General features: G+C 49.1%; 1 protein-coding gene across 1 annotated transcript in view; it reads left to right on the forward strand.

Annotated features, from left to right (window-relative positions):
* KDELR2 (KDEL endoplasmic reticulum protein retention receptor 2) overlaps positions 1 to 24,452 on the forward strand; it is a 158,518-nt gene that overhangs the window by 92,892 nt on the left and 41,174 nt on the right. Inside the window, exon 3 of the mRNA XM_069645620.1 lies at positions 38 to 196. Coding sequence (XP_069501721.1) covers positions 38 to 196 — 159 coding nt within the window. The remainder of the gene's footprint in view (positions 1 to 37; positions 197 to 24,452) is intronic.

Consider the following 24,452-nt stretch of genomic DNA (forward strand, 5'->3'; position numbering starts at 1 on the left):
CGTCCTCGTCTCACTGATGGTTGTCCTATTTTCCTAGGTCATTTACATCGGTTGTGCCTACGCCACTGTATATCTGATCTACATGAAATTCAAGGCTACCTACGATGGAAACCATGATACCTTCCGAGTGGAGTTCTTAGTAGTACCAGTTGGTGGATTATCATTCCTGGTGAATCATGATTTTGCTCCGCTAGAGGTTAGTGCTTTTCGACAGTCTTTAGACCTATGGCAAATCCCAAGTGCAGCTTGGGGTTATGGAAATTGACCGCGTTTAATTTTTGTTGCATGTGTTCACATCTGTTGCTAGAAGTTCACAACGACAACTGCTCCAGAGGAAGAGGAACACCATTTGGAAGTTTAGTGAGGCAATTTTATTAGGGGAGACACAGGCAGATTTGAATCTCTACATTTAAAGTGGGAACAACCATGGCTTTTATAGCACTGCTGCAACCACATAGTTGGGGTGCAGGTATTCTATGCTCACATTGTCAGAAAACATTCAGTCTGGGCTGTCTTTAGAAATCTGTTTGAAAATTGCATATTTCCGTTCTGTACGGTCACTTCTATATGCCTAACAGGGTATTCTTTAGGGCCACTGAAACATCTAATTTTGAAGAAAAACATTCCTCTCACTAATTGTTTCCTGCATGCTGTTCACATTTTCACTGGCATTCTGTCTAGTTTTTGGGCTCATTATTTGGGCTTCCCCTGCCTCGATAACCCTTGTTCCTAGGACGTCCAATGGTAGACCATATGGCTCCTAGGATTGGGGTGTGATTTCCTTTTTTTTAAGCACCCCCTTTTTGTCCTAGAGTGAATGGATCATCCTACATTTGTGCTGTGGGGTAGGCTGGTGGTAGCTTTTTGGCATCACCAGGGGTGCAGCAATTCTTATTGCATTGTTCGTATGGTTTACCAGTATGGTAGCCATTGCCGTATTCAAGCATTTTTATTTAAGTCCTACCCGCTGCCATTTTGTTTTGGGACACCCCTTTGTTTATGGGAACCATGACACCGGTCTAAAATGGCTGTTGTGCGCACACATGGATCACTCGAAGCCCAGTGCTGCACCCTCTGTTTTGGTTTGGACTAGTTTGGCCCAGCCCTTCGCCCCGGCTAGCTAATACCCAAACTGTGTGCGTGGACTTTAGCTTAGCAGTTTTCAGTGCCAGCCTAATTGCATAGCCACAGAAACCTTGGAGTGTACCTTTTCTTTAATTTGAGGGCTGGCTTTCGAGTGAATGTGTAATATCTCGCTCTATAGGTAATATATTTTCTGATGCTTGTTAATCTGCTTAAAATCACATCTTGTCTTTCGGGGACCGAAAGGGGACGTCGGCATAGGCGTGTCTGAAACACTATCCCTATCGTGACGTGTGTAGTACCCAAAATCCCTCACGTGCCGAGGTCCCTCAGATTGTTTTTTTCCACCCAGATAATTGGTCGCCCTATAGCGGAGCTCTTCATGAGACATTGTTTATCTTACCGAATTATTGGTTTTATCCCCTTTAAGTCACTTCGCCCATCAAGAACATCTTCGACGAAGACTACGGGGGAATCGTCTACGGCTGTGGGTTCCGGCGCCAAAGATCCGGTGTTCGGACTTCCACGTGGTCGGGCCTTCTGGCCGGCCTACACAGTAGGGAGAGTGGGCTCGGGGTTTGCCATACTGTTAAAAATTGCCTTTCCTCTTTTCCACTGCTTTCCTTTTTGGTCTGGTCACCCTTTCCTTCTGCTATGGAAAGGACTCCATTTAGATTCTGCCCTGTGTGTAGGGTCAGATATCCATGGAAAGACGAGCACACGTCGTGTAACGCTCGTCTCCCCCTAGAGCACGAAGAGAAGCGGTGTTCGGTGTGTAAACTCCTTAGACCTAAAACCCTTAAGGAGCGCCGGTTGAAGCGGTGGGCCGCATACAGAATGTCACGTGGAGCCTCCCTCCCCTGTCTCGACACCAGCCGAAAGTGACAGGGATACATTGGATGACCAAACGTCCAACGCGGATGTTATAGACCTCGAGGCGGACTATTCTAGGGCCGCCACGCCCGTCCCCGGCCCTTCCAGGCTCGACTCCGGTCTTGCTACAGGGATCACACCCTGTGACAGGGGCGTACAATCGCACCACACAAAGCACACAACCCAAGCGCCCTCCTCGACAACTTCGTCGAAGAAGGCGAAAGCGCCAACGGGTCCGCCGGAAACTTCGGCGGCGCCCACGGATCGGTCTGATCCGAAGACTTTGCTGCATCTGCAGCAGCGCATGACGACTGGGCATAACAAACATAACAAGGGCGCTACTCCCCAAACTACACGCGCCGAAGTTTCAGAACAAGAAACTTCGACGGATTCCAAGGCCCGTACAGGCCCGAAAACTACGAGTAGGCCTCTGCCCAAGAAGCCATCCGCTGGCCCTTCTGGAGCCGCGGAAGCCATTTTCACTGCCGACACATCATCGGAGGCGTTGTCTCCCGAAGATTCGGTGACCATCCGTAAGAGCATCAATAGGATTGCTACGGCGGTGAGCCTAGCACCGGTTCCGCCCACAGTTATGGGCCAATCTGCCAAAAAGTTTTTCCACGGATTTGGAAGACGATCCCGAAGACTCTTACGAAGAAAGCCAGGTACCCCTCTCAAACACCCTGAGGAGATCCTCTCAACGCCCTAGGGCGGAGAACATGGTTCCTACTCAGCTAGGTCCATTTGGGTCATCCAAGTAGACCACGGAGCAATTTGAGGGGTGTGTGGATCGGCTGGAGCAGTTTTTCAGGGTTTCTGATCAACCTCCGCCGAAAAAAGCTCGGGTAGACCCTAACCCTCAAACACAAGATGTCCAATACCTAGATGTCCAACACCAAGTTGACTATCAAGAAGATGTCCAGATGGACACGTATAGAGACATCTATACAGAAGAAGAGGAGTCTTCTTTTCTGGACAACTATGTGGAAGATTGAGGAGCAACGGACAACTGGGAGGACACCCAGCAGGACGATCACAACTCGGATATCGTCTGCCTCGACTCTCCCCTATCCTCCCCGACTAGACAAGCTTCCCCGGTTGGTTGATCAATTGGCTTTCAACAGCATGTTGAAAAAAGCAGCAGAATTCTTTAAATTGCCACGCTTGAAGCCTTGCCCAAACAAGATTTCGCGGAGGACATTATTAATGAAAAGCCTCCGGCAAGACAGTCTATCCCTCTCTTGAGCTCTGTAAAGAGATGGCTGGCCCCTTCCTTACTCACACCCGCTCAGACTAGGGCTGTGAACCCAAGGGTCGAAAAACTTTTCCGACCCTCCCCCACCAACCCGCTTTATATCAAAGGACACGCAATCCCAGGCTCGCTGGTGGTGACCAACACCTGCAAGAGAGCAGGGGTTCCCCTTGCCACGGGAGAGTCACCCCCGGACAAGGAGTCCAAAAGGTTGCTACCGTTTGTGAAATATGTGTAAGGAACGTGGGGTTGGTCACCCTAAGTTACTTGGGGGCAACCAGACGTGGTCACCCTGCTCACTGTGCACAGAGAGGGACAGCTTCACCTCACTGATGAGGCCCAACAAGGCTGAAACACTTGTATGGGGTTGCTGTCGGTACTCTTGTTCAGAGAGGAATTGCCATAGCATTTCGGTGCTGGACTGCCCATGTGGGCGGGACAAAGACTGATATGCAAATGGATATTTTCCGTCTGTGAAAGGTACAGTGAGCAAAAAACGTGTGCTGCAAACTCTCACCTCAGAACAGGTTATGCCATGTTCTCTCTAAAAAAAAAAAAGCGCCTGCTACCTTTTGTGAAATATGCCTTGGGCAAACTGGTCACGTCGGCGGCGGCCTATACCGTCCGGAATGCCAATAACACGACTTTACTGGCAAGCTACGTCGAGGCCCAATGGAACCTACTCCAGGAAGGCCTTCAAGAGGTTCCAGAACCAAGCTTCTCGCCATTGTCTCGGAGGGCAAACTTGCCAATCAGCATGTGGTAAAGAATACCCTGGACACCGCAGAGACAGCAGGCAGGTCTCTCACACAGGGTACTCTCCTAAAGAGGCACGCGTGGCTGCGCACGTCTGCCTTCAGGCCCGAGACCCAGGCATCCATTATCAACAAACCCATCGAAGAGGCCAACCTCTTCGGGAAGGCGGTAGACGATACGTTGGAGACAGCCAAGAAGGAGCACAAGACTAAGTCGCTGCACCAAATTTCCCAGAAACCCTCTTCACAGAGGGGCAGTAATTCTCGGCGGTCCTTTCGAGGACAAGCCTGTGCCGCTCAAAATAATTTCGGCACGGGCAACTTCAACTGAAGTCAACCTGCTGCAAGCCCCACTTACTACCCCCAGAGGGGTCAGAAGCGCGGAAAGAATAGAGGCAGAGGCTCCAATTCCAGAGGAGCGTCAACTTCGGGTCAGAAATGACCACCAAGTCCAGGTCCCCTCCCATGTCTCCCCGGTTGGGGGGCGATTAACATCTTTCCTCAAGGCATGGGAGGGGATAACTTCAGACCAGTTTGTCTTAAAGACGGTCGCCCACAGTTACTGCGTGGAATTCGCCCGACCTCCACAGTTCAGACCGCCGAAACATCGACGCCTTTCACCGAAACATCTGCAGATCCTGATCCAAGAGGTGGAAGCACTGCTGGGAAAGGACGCCATAGAAGCCGTCCCGATTCTTCAGGTAAACAAGGGTTTTTATTCAGTGTACTTCCTTGTACCCAAAAAGGATCTCACCATGCATCCTGTTCTAGACCTGCGCCCAGCGAACAAGTTCATAAAGCCCCAGACGTTTCGCATGGTAACACTGCAAGAGGTTATCCCATTGCTAAAACAGGGGGACTTCATGACAGCATTGGATATGAAAGATGCATACTTTCATATTTCAATGCTGCCAGCGCACAGAAAATTCCTAAGGTTCGTGATTCAGGACAAACACTACCAGTTCAAGGTACTCCCCTTCGGCATAGCCTCGGCGCCAAGGGTGTTTACCAAGGTCCTGGCAGTGGCAGCGGCACACCTGCGCAGACTTTCAGTTCCAGTTTACCCTTGCCTCGACGATTGGCTCATCACGGGGGGGACTCGTTCGACGTTTGTTTTTCGAACACCCAAAAACAGTAGACCTACTGTTCAGCCTGGGATTTTTTTATCAACGAAAAGAAATCCAGCTTAGTCCCCAGCCAAGTAAAACAGTTCCTGGGGGCTCTAATTCGTACGGAAGATGGTCTAGTCTTCCCTTACAGCGAGAGGGTTCAGAACATGCTCTCTCAGGTTCCTCAGTATGTAGCCAGTCGAGGGGTGACGGTACGCAAAGATATGCGTTTGCTAGGGATGATGGCGTCATGCATATACTTTGTCCCCCACGCGCGGCTGCGCATGCGTCCCATGCAAGAGTGGCTCAACAGCCAGTGGTGTCAGGCCAGCGGACAATGGGAAGATCTGTTGTCTCACCAGCCCTTGTTCTATCTCTGCAGTGGTGGTCGAGAGCGAACCTCTTGAGGGGGAAAACCTTCACCACCCCTGCAGTGGAAGCCACTCTCACGACAGACGCATCTCTCACAGGGTGGGGGCCCTCACCTGCTTCAACAGACAGTGCACGGAGTGTGGTCCCCTCAGGTAGCGTCCAACCATATAAACCTACTGGAGCTACTAGCAGTGTTCAAAGCATCGAAAGCCTTTCAGGAGCAACTTCAGGGGAAGACAGTGCTGGTCCTAACCGACAGCACAACAGCAATGTATTACCGGAACAAACAGGGAGGCACTCACTCTCCAGGGCTATCCAAGCTGTCCCAAAACATCTGGATATGGGCTCTCAAACACAAGATATTCCTGATATCCCCACATGTTCCAGGGGAACTCAATCTTCTGGCAGACGTACTCAGCAGAGATTTTCCTCTGCCAGAAGAGTACAAATGGCGACTGCACGAAGACATTGTATCCAATGTCTTTGCAGAATGGCGGTTTCCAGAGATCGACATGTTCGCTACTCAGGAGAATGCCCAATGCCAAGATTACGCCTCCAGGTACCCCCAGAACCGATCCAAGGGGAACGGTCTCTGGATAACTTGGTTGGGGAAATTTGTCTACGCTTTCCCCCCCCCGTCTCCCCTTCTGAACAAGATAGTACACAAGATGCACCAGGAACCAGTCACCATATTGGTGGCTCCCATGTGGGCACGCCAACCTTGGTTCGTGCACCTGATGGAAATGTCCCTCTCCCCACCAGTCAAGCCGCCCTGCCCATACAACATGTTGTCTCAGGACAGGGGGAAGACTCTGCACCCATGCCCACAAACTCTGAACTTAGCAGCCTGGCTCCTGAGGTCAGAGTTTGGACATCTGCAACTCCCTCAAAGATGCATGGACATACTGAGGGAGGCAAGAAAGCCTAACGCACGTTATTGCTATGCCAGCAAATGGAAACGTTTTGTCATCTGGTGCAGTTCCAAAGGCGTCAATCCCACCGAATGCTCGCCTTCACACATTGTGTTATATCTAACCCATCGGTTGGACTCGGGGTTAGTCTTCAATTCCTTAAAGGTTCACCTAGCGGCGTTGTCAGCCTACACCACGTGACAGCAGAAGGTGTTGTGGTGGAAAATACCTGTGATTAAAGCCTTTATGGAAGGGGTTAAAAGAATGTATCCCCCCATCACTCACCCAGCCTAAAGCTAGTCTGAAAGACCTGACTTACAAGACAGCCTTTCTAGTAGCTATCACTTCTATCAGAAGAGTTGGCGAACTACAGGCTCTCTCGGTTTTGGACCCCTTTGTTACAGTCCACAAAGATAAGGTAGTTCTGCGCACTCATCCCAGATTTGCGCCGAAATTTATTTCGAAGTTCCATGTGAACAAGTCAATCGAACTGCCCACGGTCTTCCAGAGACCTACTAACATGGCCGAAAGAAGCCTTCACACACTAGATGTGCGCAGGGCAATCATGTTCTACATGGATAGAACTAAACCACTGAGGAAAACTAAACAATTCTTTGTTTCAGTGGCAGCTGGTAGAGAAGGGGAATCCTGTCTCTAAATCAGCAATATCAAGGTGGATTGACAAATGCATCACACTGTTTCTCTCTTGCAAAGAGAGAACTGCCCTTCAAGCCTAGAGCACATTATACTCGAGGCACTGGGGCATCCATAGCATTCATTGCAAATGTTCCCCTATAGTCCATTTGCAAAGCGGCAACCTGGAGTTCTGTACACACCTTTACAAAACACTATTGCCTAGACACTCATTCTAGGTCTGATTCTCAGGTGGGACAAGCAGTAATAAGACATCTTTTTTCTACTGTTCCTTCTCACAACCCACCTCCAACTCCGGGTACTGCTCGCTAGTCTATGCACAGCATGTGATTCTAAGCAGATTACCAAGCATTAGAAGACCTGCATTACTTACCGTAAAAGCATTTCTGATGATTGTATCTGCTTAGATTTACATGCGCCCTCCCTGCTTCCCCGCTCGGGGTGGAAGGAACATAGACTTCTTACTACTTTCTCTCTTCATGTACCCACTCACTATAGCCTTGGGCTCCCTCATGGCAGAAAAAATGCAATCAGAGGGACCTCGGCGTGTGAGGGATTTTGGGTACTACACACGTCACGATAGGGATAGTGTTTCAGACCCGCCTATGCCGACGTCCCCTTTCGGTCCCCGAAAGATGCAATACTCCCCGATTACCACTGGATGTCGGACCATATGTACAGCATGTGAATCTAAGCAGATACATTCATCAAATGCTTTTACGGTAAGTAATGCATGTCTTATTTTTTTTTTATTTTCTATTTGTTTATACAAACCTTTCACAAATCTAATTTACTAAATAAATCGCCATGAATAAGTAAAAACAGAAAAATACAAACCATTTGAATAAAGTTCGATGCTCCACTACAGTTAAACACTATATTCATATCTCCACCCACCCAGCTAAATTCAACATTATCAAGTAGTACTCACTCTGGCGAAACAACCCAACTTCATGTTCCATATAAGAGAAACAGTTAACGTATCAAAAATGTCATTTTTAAAAATCTCCACATTTTAAAATTAATGAAACATTTGTGCCTTCTCAAAGTCTAAGGCATAAGGTCTCAGCCCCATCCTGAGAATTTGTGTGCATCATATCCTTAAAGTGCTTAATTCGTGCCATATAAGACGATAAATAACCAGATGTTTTAGTCTCTCAATTATAGAACTGTTCTTGCAGCCTCTGCACAATCTGGCGGGACCTAGCAGACCCGATCTTGCTCCAACAATTTCCAGCGCAGGCAAAAGGTTACATTTAAGTTTGAATTTCATATAACAAACTCTCCTGGCTTGACATGGACATTTTAGATGTTTTCGTAATAGACCCCTTCTTCTGGGGATCTTTGCATAGTCAGTATAGTATAAGAATAAAGTGCATTAGTACAGCACCAGGCTTTGATTTGACTTTCACCGGGATTGCTACTAATTCTGTTGTAGTGTTGCCAAGTTTTGCTAGGACCTCTTGCAATTTAAATGCCTCCCTCTTCAGAGAAAACGCACGATAATCAGTAATCATGTTATTGTTAATAGCACTATATAATGTCCCCGTTTCGCCTGCCAACATTTTTGCTCAAATACGCAGATTTTTCCACCGAGTATACTTCCAATGACCGGAGGCCTAATTTATGCTGTACAACCACATTTGGTACTCCCAGCGGCAAACGGAGGACCTTTTTTCCACAAAGTTCCTTCAATCCTATTTAAACATGTCTCCATAGAGTATAAACTAATGTCCAGACCATATGTTAAACACAGGACCACTGCCATAATATAAAATTCCCTCCATGGAATAACTGAACTGGGGGAGGAGAGCAGCGGACTTGGATCGAACCATAGTTTTAACAGCAACAACCGTGGCTGCCTGATGGAGATCGAATCAAAGGTATTTTAAAGATTTAACCATCTCCAAATTGTCAACACCTACTGTCCAGGAAAAACGTTTAGTTATTCTTTTATTATTGAAGATTAAAACCTTGAACTTGGAGTCATTCAATAAACGGTTATTGTCCTCTGCCTACTCAAAAAAGAAGGCCAACTCCTTTGAAGGCCCATCGGAGTAGGCTCAAAGAGGAGAAAATAGTCAGCATAAACCAATGAGTGAATCCTCAATTGGCCCCATCTGACTGGAAGAGCTGGCTAGTCATTCCATACTGCGACCATTTCAGACGGCTAAATATTGAAAAGTAGTGTTGCTAATGAACACTCTAGTCTAACCCGCACGTGAGTATCAATGACTCTTGTTACGTGCACCGCACCCCTATGCAAATGTAGAAGAGTTATCAAGAACACCAAACTCTGTTCTAAAATGCAGTTCAGGGGAATTCCAGTCTATCCCTATCCACTCTATCGAAAGCACTTGAAAAGTCAATGCTGGTGATTTGGATAGTCAAGGAGCCCAGATGTTAGGCAAGATTGTATGCAGTACCCTTTTGGGTGCACTAAAATAACCCTGACCTCCTGGCAATAGGAACCCAACCTTTGGTATACTACACAGGTTGGTAGCGTGTTGCGCAGCCAGGATTATCTCAAGAGGGGTCAATGTGAGCTGTAGGGGAGTTACGCAGAGGTTCACAGTGACAAGTATTCAAATAAACTCTTACACACAAGGTTTCTTGATTAAACAATTATTAATTTAAGTCAGTTTGAGTAAGCCTTCTTCAGAAGGAGGCAATATCATAGTAACACACACACATTCTCAAAATACACACTGAGTTTCCCTAATTCAGTAAACACCCATTTGGGATGGCACACAGACACTTCGTACACCTTCAGGTGACTTCAATAGCTAGGACACTGTGGACATTAATAGATCACTGTTACATTTAGGGCAATACTTAGGAGTAGGTCAAAGAAAAAGATTGTTGGAATAAAACAAGAGATCTCACAAATATTCAGAAGCGGGTAAGTACTTTTGGTAACCCCAATCCAAAGCAAGTTAAGCCCTTCCTGGAATGAGGGCTAAACCGAGTCCGAGGGACGAAAAGATATTCCAGGCCAGGCAAAAGTTAATTGGACAAAAGTCGAGGTGAGTTGAAGCAATTTTTGCAGGTAGGTAAGTCTTGCACAATGTTTTAGAAGTCTTTGTAGAAAATAAGAAATCAAAGAAGGGCCACAAGCTGATTAAGCTTGTGAGGTAAAGAAGCTGTTGGCAACTCTACAGAAGCAATTAAGACAAGTCTCCACTGAGAACAAGTGAGGTTGCACAACAAGAGGTAAGTGCTCTTAGACTTTACAGTACCTATGGTTCGAGGAAAAGGGTTTTTGCTGGCTTCTGTTCCTGTGCAGCTCTGCAGATCCTGGGCCTCAGTTGTGGGGACAAGAGGGAGGACGTCTGGAGGACACCTACACTGCAACGGGACGGTCAGCGACAGAAAAGGACCCACTTCTATTTAGTGGCACTTCGCGGTTTCAGCTCCTCGCGTCTAAGCAAATGGCAGCACTGCAGACTTTTGGCTGTCAAGATGGGCTTTCCTTGCATCTGGGGTCCAGCACTCTGAGGTGGCTCAGGCTCGGTCAGTCCTGCTTCCTGGAAGTCCAAAGGATCTTCCTGGAGCTCTTGGCCAACTTAAAAGCCCACAAACTGGTGTTCCTCTCCCTGGCTCTACAGTTTCCCGCAGCGACTGCAGTGGGAATTCGGTTTCCCGCAGCGACTGCAGTGGGAATTCGGTTTCCCGCAGCGACTGCAGTGGGAATTCGGTTTCCCGCAGCGACTGCAGTGGGAATTCGGTTTCCCGCAGCGACTGCAGTGGGAATTCAACCAGCTTCGAGAGGATGTCCAAGTGGCTTACTTTGGAGTTGATTAGTCCCACCAACTCCAGGGGAGAAGTTTTCCTTGCAGGGCTTCTCTAGTCGAGACAAATTCAGTGATTCAGCACAGCAGCAGGGCTTCACTGGGCAAACCACCGGTCCAGGAGTTGCAGCAGGCGTCTCTAGTTCTTCGGATTCCTTCGTCCAGTGGTCGACTCTGCCTTCCAAGCCAAAAAGCCTTGCCTTTTTTATGCAGGTTTCTCCCATTCATTCCAGCCCAGCTGTCAGTCACCCAGCAGGGTGGCTGTCCTTGCCGGACAGCCAGCCGGCCAATCACCTAAGAGTGCATTTCTGTTTCCTAGGAGACTAAGCACAGGGAGTTTCGGGCACCTCCCTCGCTTCCTGCCCCTGCCAGACACCCTGGAGCCAGGGGTGGGTTTCACTTGTGAATCCCACCAAAGACGAAACAAACAAAGGGACCAAACCTGGTTTGGCGCGCACAGTAAATCTCAAAAAGGACCTTTCCACAAAGAAATGGCAAAAAAAGACAAGGGCCATTTTGACAAAAATATCACCCTGGGGTGCTTTACTGCTGCTGCGAAAGCAGCCCGCGGTAAACGCACACTACAGTAGTTAAAAGTAAACCACTGCCACCAGCCATTCATCGAGGAAAGGGTAACATAAAAATGTTGCATGAGAAACTAGTCAAAGGGGATACTAAGTAACCCCTCCTCCAGCAACCTAATGTAAGATAGTGTGTGCTGGGTCTAGATGTAAGTAAATTCAATTTCACTTTACTGCTCTTGGAAACAGTAGTTTCTGATGCTTGTTAATCTGCTTAGAATCACATGCTGAGCATATGGTCCGACATCCAATGGTAACCGCAGAGTATTGCATCTGGTCTTTCGGGGACCGAAAGGGGACGTCGACATAGGCGTCCCTATCGTGACGTGTAGTGTACCCAAAATCCCTCATACGCCGAGGTTCCTCACATTATTTTTTTCCACCCAGATAACTGGTCGCCCCATTGCAGAGCTCTTCATAAGAGACATTGTTTATCCTTGTTTACCGACTTTGTTGGTTATTTCCCCTAAAGTCACTTTGAATGTGCTTCAAAGACTGCAGGAACTTTCGACGGCGGTGGACCTCGACGCCTAAGATCCAGTGGCAGAGTGATCCACGCGGCCGGGTCCTCCGGCCGGCCTACACAGTAGGGAGAGTGGGGTCAGGGTGGTCATATCTTTCGCTATGTCTCTCCTCTTCCCCTCCCCCTTTACCCTCTAGGCCTGGTCATCGTTATTACCTTTTGCTATGGAAAGGACACCATTTAGGTTTTGCCCCTCTTGCAGGGTCAGATGCCCATGGAAGGACGAGCACGATAAGTGCAATAGTTTTCTGCCCCTTGACCAAGACGAAGCGCGGTGCATGGCTTGTAGACTCCTTTGACCTAAAACGCTTAAGGAGTGCCGCGTTAATCGGTGGCCCGCCTACGGCATGTCGCTGGCTGGTTCTTCTTCTCCCCCCACCGCCAAAAGTGACGGGGGCACTAATGATGACCAAGCATCCGTATTGGATGCTATTAACCTTACGACTGACACTTCTAGGTCTGCCACACGTGTCTCCTGACCCCTCCAGGCCTGACGGAAGTCACACTACGGGAACAACACCCGGCAACAGGGGCGTACAAAAAAACACACAACCCCTTCCACTGTTTCGTCGAAACTGGTGAAAGCGCCACAGGACCGCCAAAGATTTCGACAGAATCCTCTGATCTTGAAGGTCCACAGCCTTCCCCCACATCCGCAGCAGCGGCTTGCGACTGGGCCTTTGAAAATTAAGGGCGCTACCTCCAAAATCACATTTGGCTGGCGAAGCGTGCCCATCTGATGTTCTGACGGCCCCTAAGGCCCCGGTAGGACAAAAATCTACCACTAGGCCTCCAAGTCGTATGGCACACTCCGATTCGCCGGACCTCTGCGGAAGAATCGCGAAGATTACTTTGGCGGTGGGGCTGATGACTAAGGATTCGAAGAAACGCAAGGAGCGTTCCGTGGACACGTCTAAAGACTCCACACAGCACCCCGATGCTCGCGAACACTATGAAGACGGTCAGGAGCCTTTGTCTAGCACTATTAGTAATAAATGTCAGCGCCAAAGGCAGGAAAATGAAGATTTTGCACCTTCTGGTTCATCCAAATGGACCAAGGAAAAATTTGAAGGCTGCATGGACCGCTTGGAAAGGATTGTATCGCTTTCTGAGCACTCTACACCCAAGAGGCGTCAGGAGGATCCTCTTTCTGTGTCAACCTTAAGGTTTCCTGGAAATTTAGAATCTTCTGAGGACCATTTCACTTCTATCCACCATGAAGATGAAATTCAAATGCACATATCAAGACATCTATGATGGAGAAGATGCCGCCTTCCTACAGGACTACACGGCAGATGACCAGGCGAATGCCAGGGACAACTGGGAGGACACTCATCAGACTGAGCCATAGGCTCTCTAATCACAATCGGGACACAGATGTCCTGTGTGTGGACTCCCCTCCTTCCACCCCGGCCCACCAGGCTTCACCAATAGACGTATCAGAAAGAACACTGGAGACGGCAGGAAGATCGCTGGCTCAGGGCACACTATTTAAACGGCACGCTTGGCTCTGAAACTCGGGCTTCAAGCCGGAGACCCAAGCAGCTCTTATTAACAAACCTATCGAAGATTTGAATCCAGGGGTGCCACAGCCTCTGGTCAGAAATGACCTACAGATCCAGGTCCCCTCCCATGTAACCCCGGTCGGGGGTTGCTTAACCTCTTTCCTTTCGGCATGGAAGGGGATTACATCAGACCAGTGGGTTCTAAAGACTGTCGCCCACGGGTACTGCGTGGAGTTCCCCCGACCACCACAATTCAGACCGCCCAAGACGCCTGACGCCAGAACTTCTGCAAATCCTGAAACAAGAGGTGGAAGCTTTTTTGCAAAAGGACGCCATAGAAGTGTCCCTATTCTTCAGGTAAACCAGGGTATTTATTCAGTGTACTTCCTTGTACCCAAAAAAGACCTCACCATGCGCCCTGTACTAGACTTGCGCCCAGCGAACAAGTTTGTCAAACCTCAGTTTCATATGGTAACGCTGCAGGAATTAATTCCACTGTTTAAACAGGGATTACATGGCAACATTGGACATGAAAGATGCATACTTTCATATTTCAATTTTGCCGGCGCACACAGTACCTAAGATTCATGATAGAGGACAAGCACTATCGTTTCAAAGTACTCCCCTTCGGCATTGCCTTGGCGCCAAAGGTGTTTACGAGCAGTGGCAGCAGCACACCTGCGCAGACTATCTGTCCCTGTCTACCCTTACCTCGACAACTGGCTCATAACAGGGGACTCTTGGAAGACATGCCTAGGAAATACACAGACCTCCTATTCAGTCTGGGATTCTCCAGCAACGAGAAGAAATCCAGCTTGGACCCCAGTCAAGCCAAACAATTCCTAGGTGCTCTGCTTCAGACAAAGGACTGTCTCGCCTTCCCCTCCAACGAGAGGGTTCAGAACATGCTTTCTCAGATCCCTCAATATGTAGCCAGTCGGGAAGTGACAGTACGCAAGGCAATGTGCTTGCTAGGTATGATGGCGTCATGCATTTATTTAGTTTCAAACGCGCGGTTGCGCATGCGTCCCGTGCAAGAGTGGTGTCAGGCCAGCGGACAATGGGAAGATCTGGTAGTTGTCTTGCCAGCCCTTGTTCTCTCTGCAGTGGTGGTCGAGGGAAAACCTCTTGAAGGGGAAGACCTTCACCACACCCGCAGTGGAAGGCACTCTCAAGACAGACTCATCTCATGGGGTGGGGGGCTCACCTACTTCATCAGACAGCACATGGAGTGTGGTTCCCACAAGTAGCATCCAGCCAGATAAATCTGCTAGAGCTATTAGCAGTATTCAAGGCACTAAAGGCCTTTCAGGCACAACTACAGGGTAAGACAGTTCTGATTCTGACAGACAGCACCACAGCCATGTACTACCTAAACAAACGGGGGGGGGGTGTCACACACTCTCCAGGGCTATCCAAGCTGTCCCAAAACATTTGGATGTTGGCTCTCAAACATAAGATGTTCCTGTTGTCCCAACACGTACCAGGGGAACTCAGTCTTCTGGCAGACGTGCTCAGCAGAGATTTTCCTCTGCCCTTAGAATACGAATGGCGTCTACACGAAGACAGTCTTTGCAGAATGGGGCTTCCGAGATAGACCTCTTTGCTACTCAGGAGAACACCCAATGCCAAGACTACGCCTCCAGGTATCCCCAGAACCGCTCCAAGGGGAACGGAATCTGGATAGCATGGTCAGGGAAATTTGTCTACGGCCAGTTACCATGATACAGGTGGCCCACATGTGGGCCCGCCAACCCTGATTCACTCAGCTAATCGAGATGTCCCCCTCCCCCCTGAAACTACCCTGCCCGTACAACATTTTGTCTCGGGGGGGGGGGGGGGGGGGGGGAGAGACACTACACCCATGCCCGCAAACTCTGAACTTAGCGGCCTGGCTCCTGAGGTCATAGAGTTTGGACACCTTCAACTCCCTCAGATGCATGGACATACTCAGGGAAGCTAGGAAACCTAACACGCGCTACTGCTATTCCAGTAAAAAGCATTATCTGGTGTAATACCAAGGGCGTCCATCCCATCGATTGCTCACCTACACACATTGTGCTGTACCTAACCCATTTGTTAGACTCAGGACTGGTCTTCAATTCCCTAAAGGTTCATCTAGCTGCTCTCTCAGCTTACACTATGTTACAACAGAAAGTGTTGTGGTGGAAAATACCGGTTATTAAGGCTTTTATGGAGGGATTAAGAGAATCCATCCCCCATTTTTCACCCAGCTCCTGGATGGGATCTAAATGTGGTTTTAATCAGACTTGTGGGATCTCCCTTTCAGCCAATGCATAAAGCAAGTCTAAAAGACCTTACTTACAAGACAACCTTCCTCGTGGCTATCACTTCTATCAGAAGGGTTAGCGAACTACAGGCCCTTTCAGTTCTAGACCATTTTGTTACAGTCCACAGAGATAGTGGTTCTGCGCCTCATCCTAGATTTGCGCCTAAATACATTTCAAAGTTCCATGTGAACTAATCAATTGAAGTACCCACTTTCTTCCAGAATCCCACTAGCATGGCTGAAAGAAGCCTACACACACTAGATGTGAGTAGGGCAGTCATGTTTTACCTTGATGGAACAAAACCACTGAGAAAGACAAACCAGTTTTTGTTTCAGTGGCAGCTGGTAGAGAAGGGGATCCTGTCTCTAAATCCGCTATCTCAAGGTGGATTGTTAAATGCATCACACTGTTATACTCTTGCTAAGAGAGAACTGCCCTTCAAGCCTAGAGCACACTCTACTCTGGGCACTGGGGCTTCCATAGCATTCATTGCAAATGTTCCCCTTGAGTCCATTTGCAAAGCGGCAACCTGGAGTTTTGTACACACCTTTACAAAACACTATTGCCTAGACACTCATTATAGATCTGATTCTCAGGTGGGACAAGCAGTATTAAGACATCTTTTCATTACTGTTCCTTCTCACAACCCACCTCCGACTCCGGGTACTGCTCGCTAGTCTATACACAGCATGTGATTCTAAGCAGATTAACTAGCATCATAAGACGTGCATTACTCACCGTAATGGCATTTCTGATTATTGTATCTGCTTAGATTCACAAGCGCCCTCCCTGCCTCACCGCTCAGGGTGGAAGGAACATGGACGTCTTACTACTTTCTCTCTTTATGTACTCGCGATAGCCTGGGGCTCCCTCATGGCAGAAAAAATACAATCTGAGCGACGTCGGCGGGTGAGGGATTTTGGGTACACTACATGTCACGATAGGGATAGTGTTACAGACACGCCTATGCTGACGTCCCCTTTCGGTCCCCTTAAGACAAGATGCAATACTCTGCGGTTACCACTGGATGTCGGACCATTTGCACAGCATGTGAATCTAAGCAGATACAATCATCAGAAATGCTATTACGGTGAGTAATGCACATCTTATCCAAGAGAAGGTATTTAAACCTTTGGGAAATCTGAAAGACTTCCTTGTGTCGCTTCACTGAAGCTGCTGTGACACAATGTAAAAGATGCCTATGGCGTTTGTCAGACTCCACAACCAAAAGAAACAATGTTCAAATCACATATAAAATACATAGTGGGGAAAAAGGGTTTCACTCTCTCCAGGTTAAAAATGCAAGTCCTCAAAATCCATCAAAAATGCTGGGGGTCTCTAAGGTAGAGGGGAATTAGCACATTTCTGAGAATTCTCTCTAACACCAGAGCTTTGGCCTGGATTTTTAAATGGGGCAGAATCGGACCCTTTATAAACGTCCCCAGCGCACGCCGAAAGCCCACTTGAAATTTAGATGTAATTTCTAATTTTCTAAGCCACTTATTCAATTCTTCTAATAAACACTTTATTGGGAGCCGACAAAATGGCAATCGGGCGATTAATATTCCGGGGCCGAGCGACTTACCTTTTTTAAAAAATGGATGATGTAAGCCTCTTGCCAGGCCAAAGGAATGGAATGGTTCTAAATGATCTCCATAAACGGGTCCGACAAATATTGTGACCAAAATACAGGCTCATATTTCAATGTTACCGGGGCCAGATTGTTGGACCGCGACGACCTAGAGGGATTTCATTTCTTAATACCATTCTGAATTTTAGAAAAATGAAATTGTTCTTTCCAGTTAAAGGAATGGGTGATGCCACTGATACGTTTGCATTTCTTTAACGAAGAGGGCTTAAAAAAAGCTGCGTAGTATGCAACGTAGGTATCCTCTGGAATAACATTTACAAAACCTTTAGGATAAGTAGGGTCAGAGGATCCCAAAACCTAGGGGAATCTTGCGTGCCAAGTGCTTTTAACACTTAGACCATCTTTATGGTACATCTCTGCTTTAATACCCTTTACATCATTTTTATAAGATTGAAGGATCTTCTTACCTGCACGAAATGCCTCTTGCGTAGTACCCTGCGTTTCCCTAGGCATATTAGTAACCCTTTCTTCGAGGGGATTTGATCCTCTGACATATTCCATATCTATGATAATAATCACCACAGCTGTGCTGCTTAGGAAAATCTTTCGGCGTCTGCATCCTGCGTCGATGACATCGATACGCTGTCCTCGAGGGCCTCCATCGAGCAGACGTCACCGGATGTTATAAGTAGGACGCACGATGCCCGTAGCCTCAGTTCCGTTTTTTCTGCGAACGTGTTCGCTTCAGAGATCTCGGTGCGCCTCGATTCTACTGAATACTGTTCTTTCGGTTCTTCAAACCTGTTTCTTCATTGCGGATATGATTTCTTCGGCTTCTTCCACCCCCCGGTCCGGGTTTAAGTGTCAGGTGTGCGGGTCCAAGATGTCCCTGACGGATACGCACAACGCTTGACTCTGGTGCCTCGGGGAGGACCATGATACGGACGACTGTCAACTGCCAATCGCTCACTTAGAAGGCCTTGCGGGAGCGTAAGGAGCGGTCGGTAAGGTGGCCACGCCCCTGAAGTCACGGTCCACTGGTCTTTCGACGGACGATTCGAGGGGCGACTCTCTGCATCGTCGTCATGAGTCCGGGTTTTCTCGGTCTCATGTCGGTCCCGCCATTTCTCTGCCTCTTCGAGGCACTCCAGGAAGCACCGTCACAGGTTGCCTTCCCCGTCCTCTTCCGAGGACTCCGCCCGTCGGCGGGTAGCTTGTCCCAACAAGCATTCCACTCCAGAGGAGTGGGATTCATTCCGAAAGGAGATGTTGGGGATTTTTCAATCGCAGGGCTCCGGTCCGGCCGCGCTGTGAGGACGCCGGTCGAGGCCGCGCTAGAGACACCGCTCGTCCGCCTTCGGGTTCGAGCAGTCGTCGCGACCACCGGGCGCCTTCGAGGTCCCGGTCGGACAAGGATGGTCGCTCTAGGCTTGCCCGTTCCATGTCCCGGTCCTCGACGCCATCAAGACCGCGAGACTCTATGAAGTCTTCGAAGAAGACATCGATGCCGGTGGCGCCGAGGTCGTCTACGGACTCTCTCGAGGCCCCGCCTCCGAGGAAGTCCACGCCATTGACGTCTAGGCTGTCGACACACGCTCGGGGCTACGCCCTCGAGGCCTGTGTCGACGCTGTCAGCGCTGCGTTCGACGCCCATTCCGTCGACGCCTTTCGATGCAGCCTTGTCGGAGGTACCCCGTGGCACGGTGGCGCCCCCGAGAAAGGCGATGGCTAAGGCTAAACAAGTCGTTGTGCCTTTTTTCTGTACCTTCTTTCCAGCCTCTAGATTATATTTCTGAGGTGGATGAGGGGTCTGAGGAAGGTGAGGTTCCTGCTTTTGGTTCCTGATGACATTGTTTCTGGTCACAGTTAACTTGAGGACCTGCGTCAGTCGCTGCACGACGCCAGTGGTCTAGACACCTCCCCGGAGGTGGAGTTTGGTAGGCCGGAGCCTGGCATGCATGCCGAATCTTCATATCAACGCCTCATGTCGAGGGTCACTGAACACCTGGGTTGAGAGTCTTGAGAGGTTGCAGACCTCGAAAGCTGCAGCAAAGTCGATGGGCGCTGCAGTCCGCCAACCTGTGCCTTTTCGTCCTATGGGACAGCCGTGGAGGGGAGGTTCCTTTCGTTATTACTCATCCTTTAGTAAATCGAGAGGAGCTGCAAGTCAAAGGGGCAACCGTAGGAGTGCCTCAGGCACTGCAGCAGCCGCTTCAGCCCAGTCATGAGGCCCATTCTTCTCCGGTTGGGTGAAGGCTGGCGCAGCATCTGGTAGAATGGCGCGCCATTAGTTCAGATGTGTGGGTTCTGGAGATCATAGCCCACGGCTACCGTCTTCCTTTCCGGCAGAGGCCTCACGACAATCCACCATGGAACCTCTCTTTGAAGAGTCCGGATCCGCTCCTTGCGCAGGAAATTCAATCCCTTCTGGAGAAAGGCACCATAGAACTAGTCCCTGTAGCGGAGAGGAACAAGGGATGGTATATCCCTTATTTTTTGATTTCGAAGAAAGACAGAGGATTGAGACCCAAGCTTCTCTGGAAGGACAAGTTCAAGATGGTTACTCTTTCGTCCTCCAGGCCCTCCAACTTCAGGACTGGTTGGTGCCTCGCGACCTCAAGGACGCTTATTTTCATGTGCCGATCCATCCAAAGCACAAGAAGTACCTGAGGTTCGCGGTTGGCGACTCGCACTTTCAGTTTCGGGTCCTGCCGTTCGAATTGACCTCCGCCCGAGGGTTTTCACCAAGCTCATGGTGGTGGTGGCAGTGCATCTCAGGAAACTGGGGGGATTCACGTCTACCCCTACCTGGACGATTGGTTGATCAGGGCGTGCTCTCCCGAGCAAGTCCTGGATCATCAGTCCATCACCTGCCACTCCCTTCACAAGCTGGGCTTCTCCCTCAACTTGAAGTCTCACTTGACGCCAACTCGGTGGCTCCAGTACATCGGAGCAGTGCTCGACACGTCGCTGGGGCAGTGTTTTCCTCCCCAGGTGAGGGCTCTTCACATTCAGCAGATGGTACACAAGTTTCGACATGCCCAAAGTCTCCCGGCGTTTGAGTTCTTGAGGCTGCTCGGCCTCATGGCATCCTGCATTCTTCTGGTGCCAGAGGCCCAACTGCGGATGAGATCTTTGCAGTGGGCTTTCAAGATGCAGTGGTCACAGTCCTCTGGCAGGATGTCGGAACCCGTTGAGGTGCCACCCTCGGTCGCTCAGGACCTTCTGTGGTGGGCCGACGAAGGCAATCTGATGAGGCGGGCTCCTTTTTGGCTGCCCTGGCCGGAGGTGACTATCGTGACGGACGCATCCCTCATGGGATGGGGAGCTCATGCCAACGAGCTGACAGTCAGCAGTCGTTGGTCTGTCGGAGTCCAGACTCCATATCGATCTTTTGGAGCTGAGGGCCGTCAGGCTTGCCCTGAAGGCTTTTTTGCCGACTGTGCGAGGAAAGAATGTCCTGATCCCGACGGACAACACAGTGGCCATGCACTACCTCAACAAAAAGGGGGTTGGGGGGCAGAGTCACTTCCTCTGTGCAGGGAGGCGATGCAGCTCTGGTTCTGGGCCATCCAGCAGGAAATTTCGATCTCAGCAGTTCATCTGACCGGAGATGAAAACAAGATGGCGGACGCTCTGAGCAGGCAGAGCGCAATCTCTCACGAGTGGGAGTTGGCTCAGGAGATTCTCCTGGAGATCTTTGCATTTGGGGGACCCCTCAAGTGGATCTCTTCGCCTCCAGTGTCAATCAGAAGTGCGAGAGGTTCTGCTCGCGGGAATTTCCTCCAAGAGGAGCCTTAGGAGACTCATTCGTAGTGGAGTGGTCCTTCCCACTGCTGTATGTGTTTCCTCCAGTCCCCGTCATCCCGCAAGTGTTGCGGGGGTTACGGAGGTTCGGTTCCCGGATGATCCTCATTGCTCCGGCATGGGCCCAGACAACATAGTACCCAGACCTTCTCGACTTGTCCATCTGCCCTCCACGTCGTCTTCCCAACCGAGAAGATCTGATCTCACGGGAGGGGGGGGGGGGTCGGGTTCTCCATCCAGAGGTCAGATCCCTCAAACTTCACGCTTGGCTTCTGAAAGGTTGCGGTATAAGGATTGGGACCTCCCTGAAGACATGCTGGAGGTGTTGCTTTCGGCCAGACAGCCGGCAACAAAGTCCCTGTACCGTTGCCGTTGGAGAAAGTTCTGCGACTGATGCAGGATTAAGACTGTGGATCCTTTTTCATGTGACATTCCTGCAGTTCTGTCTTTTTTGCTTTCTTTAGCCCACAGGGGCTTGCAAGTGGGTACCATTAAAGCTTACCTGGCAGCGCTGTCCATATTTAAGCACTCGTCTGAGGAGTGTTCTTATTTTAAAATTCCTTTAATTTCGCAGTTTCCGAAAGGGCTCACTAAGGTGTTCCCTCCGTCACCTTTCCAGGTGCCCGGTTGGGATTTGAACCTTGTTCTCAAGTTTCTAATGGCTGCTCCATTTGAGCCTTTGCATTCTTGTCCTTTGAGGCTGTTAACCCTTAAAACTGTATTTTTAGTTGCGGTCACTTCCGCTCGCTGAGTGAGTGAGTTACAGGCACTTTCAGTTAAGCCACCCTTCACTGTGTTTCATAAGGACAGGGTTGTCCTTCGAGTTCGTCCTTCCTTTCTTCCGAAGGTGGTGTCGGAATTTCATTTGAGCCAGAAGGTTGTTCTTCCGGCATTTTATCCTCCTCTGCATCCTAGTAAGGACGAGGAGAGGCTCCATAGGTTAGATCCTAGGAGAGCTTTGAGTTTCTACATTTCGCGCATGTCCCGGGTCAGAGTGGACGATCAGCTCTTTATTGGTTACGCTGGAAGGCGTTTGGGACAAGCTGTGACTAAGCGGACTTTGTTTAGATGGATTATCTTGGCCATTTCTGAATGTTACTGCCTGGCGGGTAAGGATCCTCCTGTAGGCTTACGGGCCCATTCGACTAGGTGTAGGCTTCCTCTACTGCCCTGCAGAGGGGTGTTCCTATTCGTAACATCTGTGATGCAGCCACTTGGGCTTCGGTCCATACTTCTGTACGTCGCTACTCCCTTGATTCTATCCATGTGCAGGATCTGGCCTTTGGCAAGGTAGTCCTTTACTCTGCAATTTGATTGGGCATTCTAAATTTGTATATTTGAAATTCTTTGCCCACCTCCTTACGTTGGTACTGCTTTGGGAGTCTGTCATAGATATGGAATACGTCGGAGGACCAAATCCTCTCGACGAACAAGTTATTCTCTTACCTGGTAACGTTCTTTCGATGTGATGGTCCGACGACGTATTCCATATCACTCCCTCCCTGCCTTCCCCGCTACAGAATTTCTTATGCGATTGCAACTTAAGTTTCCGCAAGGCTTTCTGTGGTCATATTGGCAGTAGATTGGTGCCACACGTTCTGGGGAAAAAACTACAACTGAGGCTACGGGCGTCGTGCGTCTTACTTATAATATCCGGTGATGACGGCTCGATGGAGGCCCTCGAGGACGGCGTATCGACGTCCTCGATGGAGGCCCTCGAGGACGGCGTATCGACGTCATCGATGCAGTATGCAGACGCCGAAAGATTTTCCGAAGCAGCACAGCTTTGGCGATTGTCATAGATATGGAATACGTCATCAAACCATCCCATCGAAAGAACGTTACCAGGTAAGGGAGTGACTTGTTCTTCTCGGCTAGGCCTGCAATGCAGATTTGGCCTCTTACCTATGAGAGCAAGGCTTTGATTAATCACATTTGAATAACCCTAAATCGTAAAACCAGAATATCCCAGATACTTCACTTTCTCGCCTATCAAATCCTTCAAAAGGGTGGTACATTTTTCCATAGATTTTATATTCCATTTCCCTGCTGTCCCTCTATTATGGCTTCTGGCAGGTATATTAAGCTTCTGCTGCCTTATCAGCAATTCTAATAACGCATAACTGAACCTCTGAAAAGCCAGATTATTATTGGAACAGAAAGGTGACTGTCAAAATTAAATTAAAATCTGGTCAATCCAAGAAGACTTTGTCCCCCTTCTCCAAGAGCCCACCTGCTGATTGGTCAAACCCCATAGGGAATATAAATATACAACCACAACCATCCAAAAACTAGCTCCATCGTAAAGCAGTGTTCAATGAAGTACAGTTCCTACCAGCAGAACAAGGAGCTCTCGTATCCAAAGCTAGAAAGTCAGCACAACTCGTTAAAATCCCCTTATGATTAATATAATATTCTGATAGCCGGCACCCAACCATTGTCCCAAAATATTTGTGTTGTTAGAAGACCTCTATCAATTTCCGTTGGGTTAAAATAAACATTCAAAATTAATAATTCCTGAAACTGCACTGAATCTGCAACTGGGCCACTCACCGTTCTCGGCCCTTGGCCTAGCCACTCTCCCCTGCACTGCCTCCATGGCTACCCCTGCACTACGGGACTGTCTGTATCCCTACAGCCCCCCCTTCCCAGCACTTGTCTGCACTTACATCGCACTTGCCACCAGCTGGCCCTTGTTATTTATCCTGTTTGCTGTATGCTCTTAACCTTGTACTGCACTTCCGCTCTCACTTTCCCCCTTGCACTTTTCCCTTTCCCTCTACCCTTTGCACTTGCGCGATCTGAATGACACCTGGCCTAGTAGGATCGTTGTCCGTCTCTCCTTGTTCCCCCCGCCTCGTCGCGCCTTGAAACACTTGTGTATAGGTGCGTTACAAATGCCATATATCATATCATAAATATAATATTCTTCCGTATACCAGCGTAGTGTATTCTCAGGGGATAACTATTAGCACTAATTGTACCTTCCTGCCAGCCTACCACCTCCCTTGAGTGGCACCGGACTGCTTTGCCATAGCTACCACTTCAGAGTTTTGGCTGTCTTTTGGCTCCAAGCCCTTTTTTTGTTCGGTAACTTGGTTTTAGATCTCTTACCAGAGGGCTTTAGAAAACTCTCTCCAAAGAACCTTCTTTTGCAGTGATTAAATTTTACAAAAACGTGTCAAGACAGTTGGAGAACGGTTCTTTGAGGCCCAGTCTGGTTAGTTCCATATCTTCCTCCCATACTGGGGTAGCTTTAAAGCAGCACACAGCGCTCACCGGTGTGCACTCCTGAGAGAACAAAAAGTACAAAGTAGCAAGCTGTCATCCAGGCCTTAGTTCATTAATTGGAGA

Source organism: Ambystoma mexicanum, chromosome 2p (genome assembly GCF_040938575.1).
Source record: "Ambystoma mexicanum isolate Mex_15411 chromosome 2p, UKY_AmexF1_1, whole genome shotgun sequence".
Classification (NCBI taxonomy): domain Eukaryota; kingdom Metazoa; phylum Chordata; class Amphibia; order Caudata; family Ambystomatidae; genus Ambystoma; species Ambystoma mexicanum.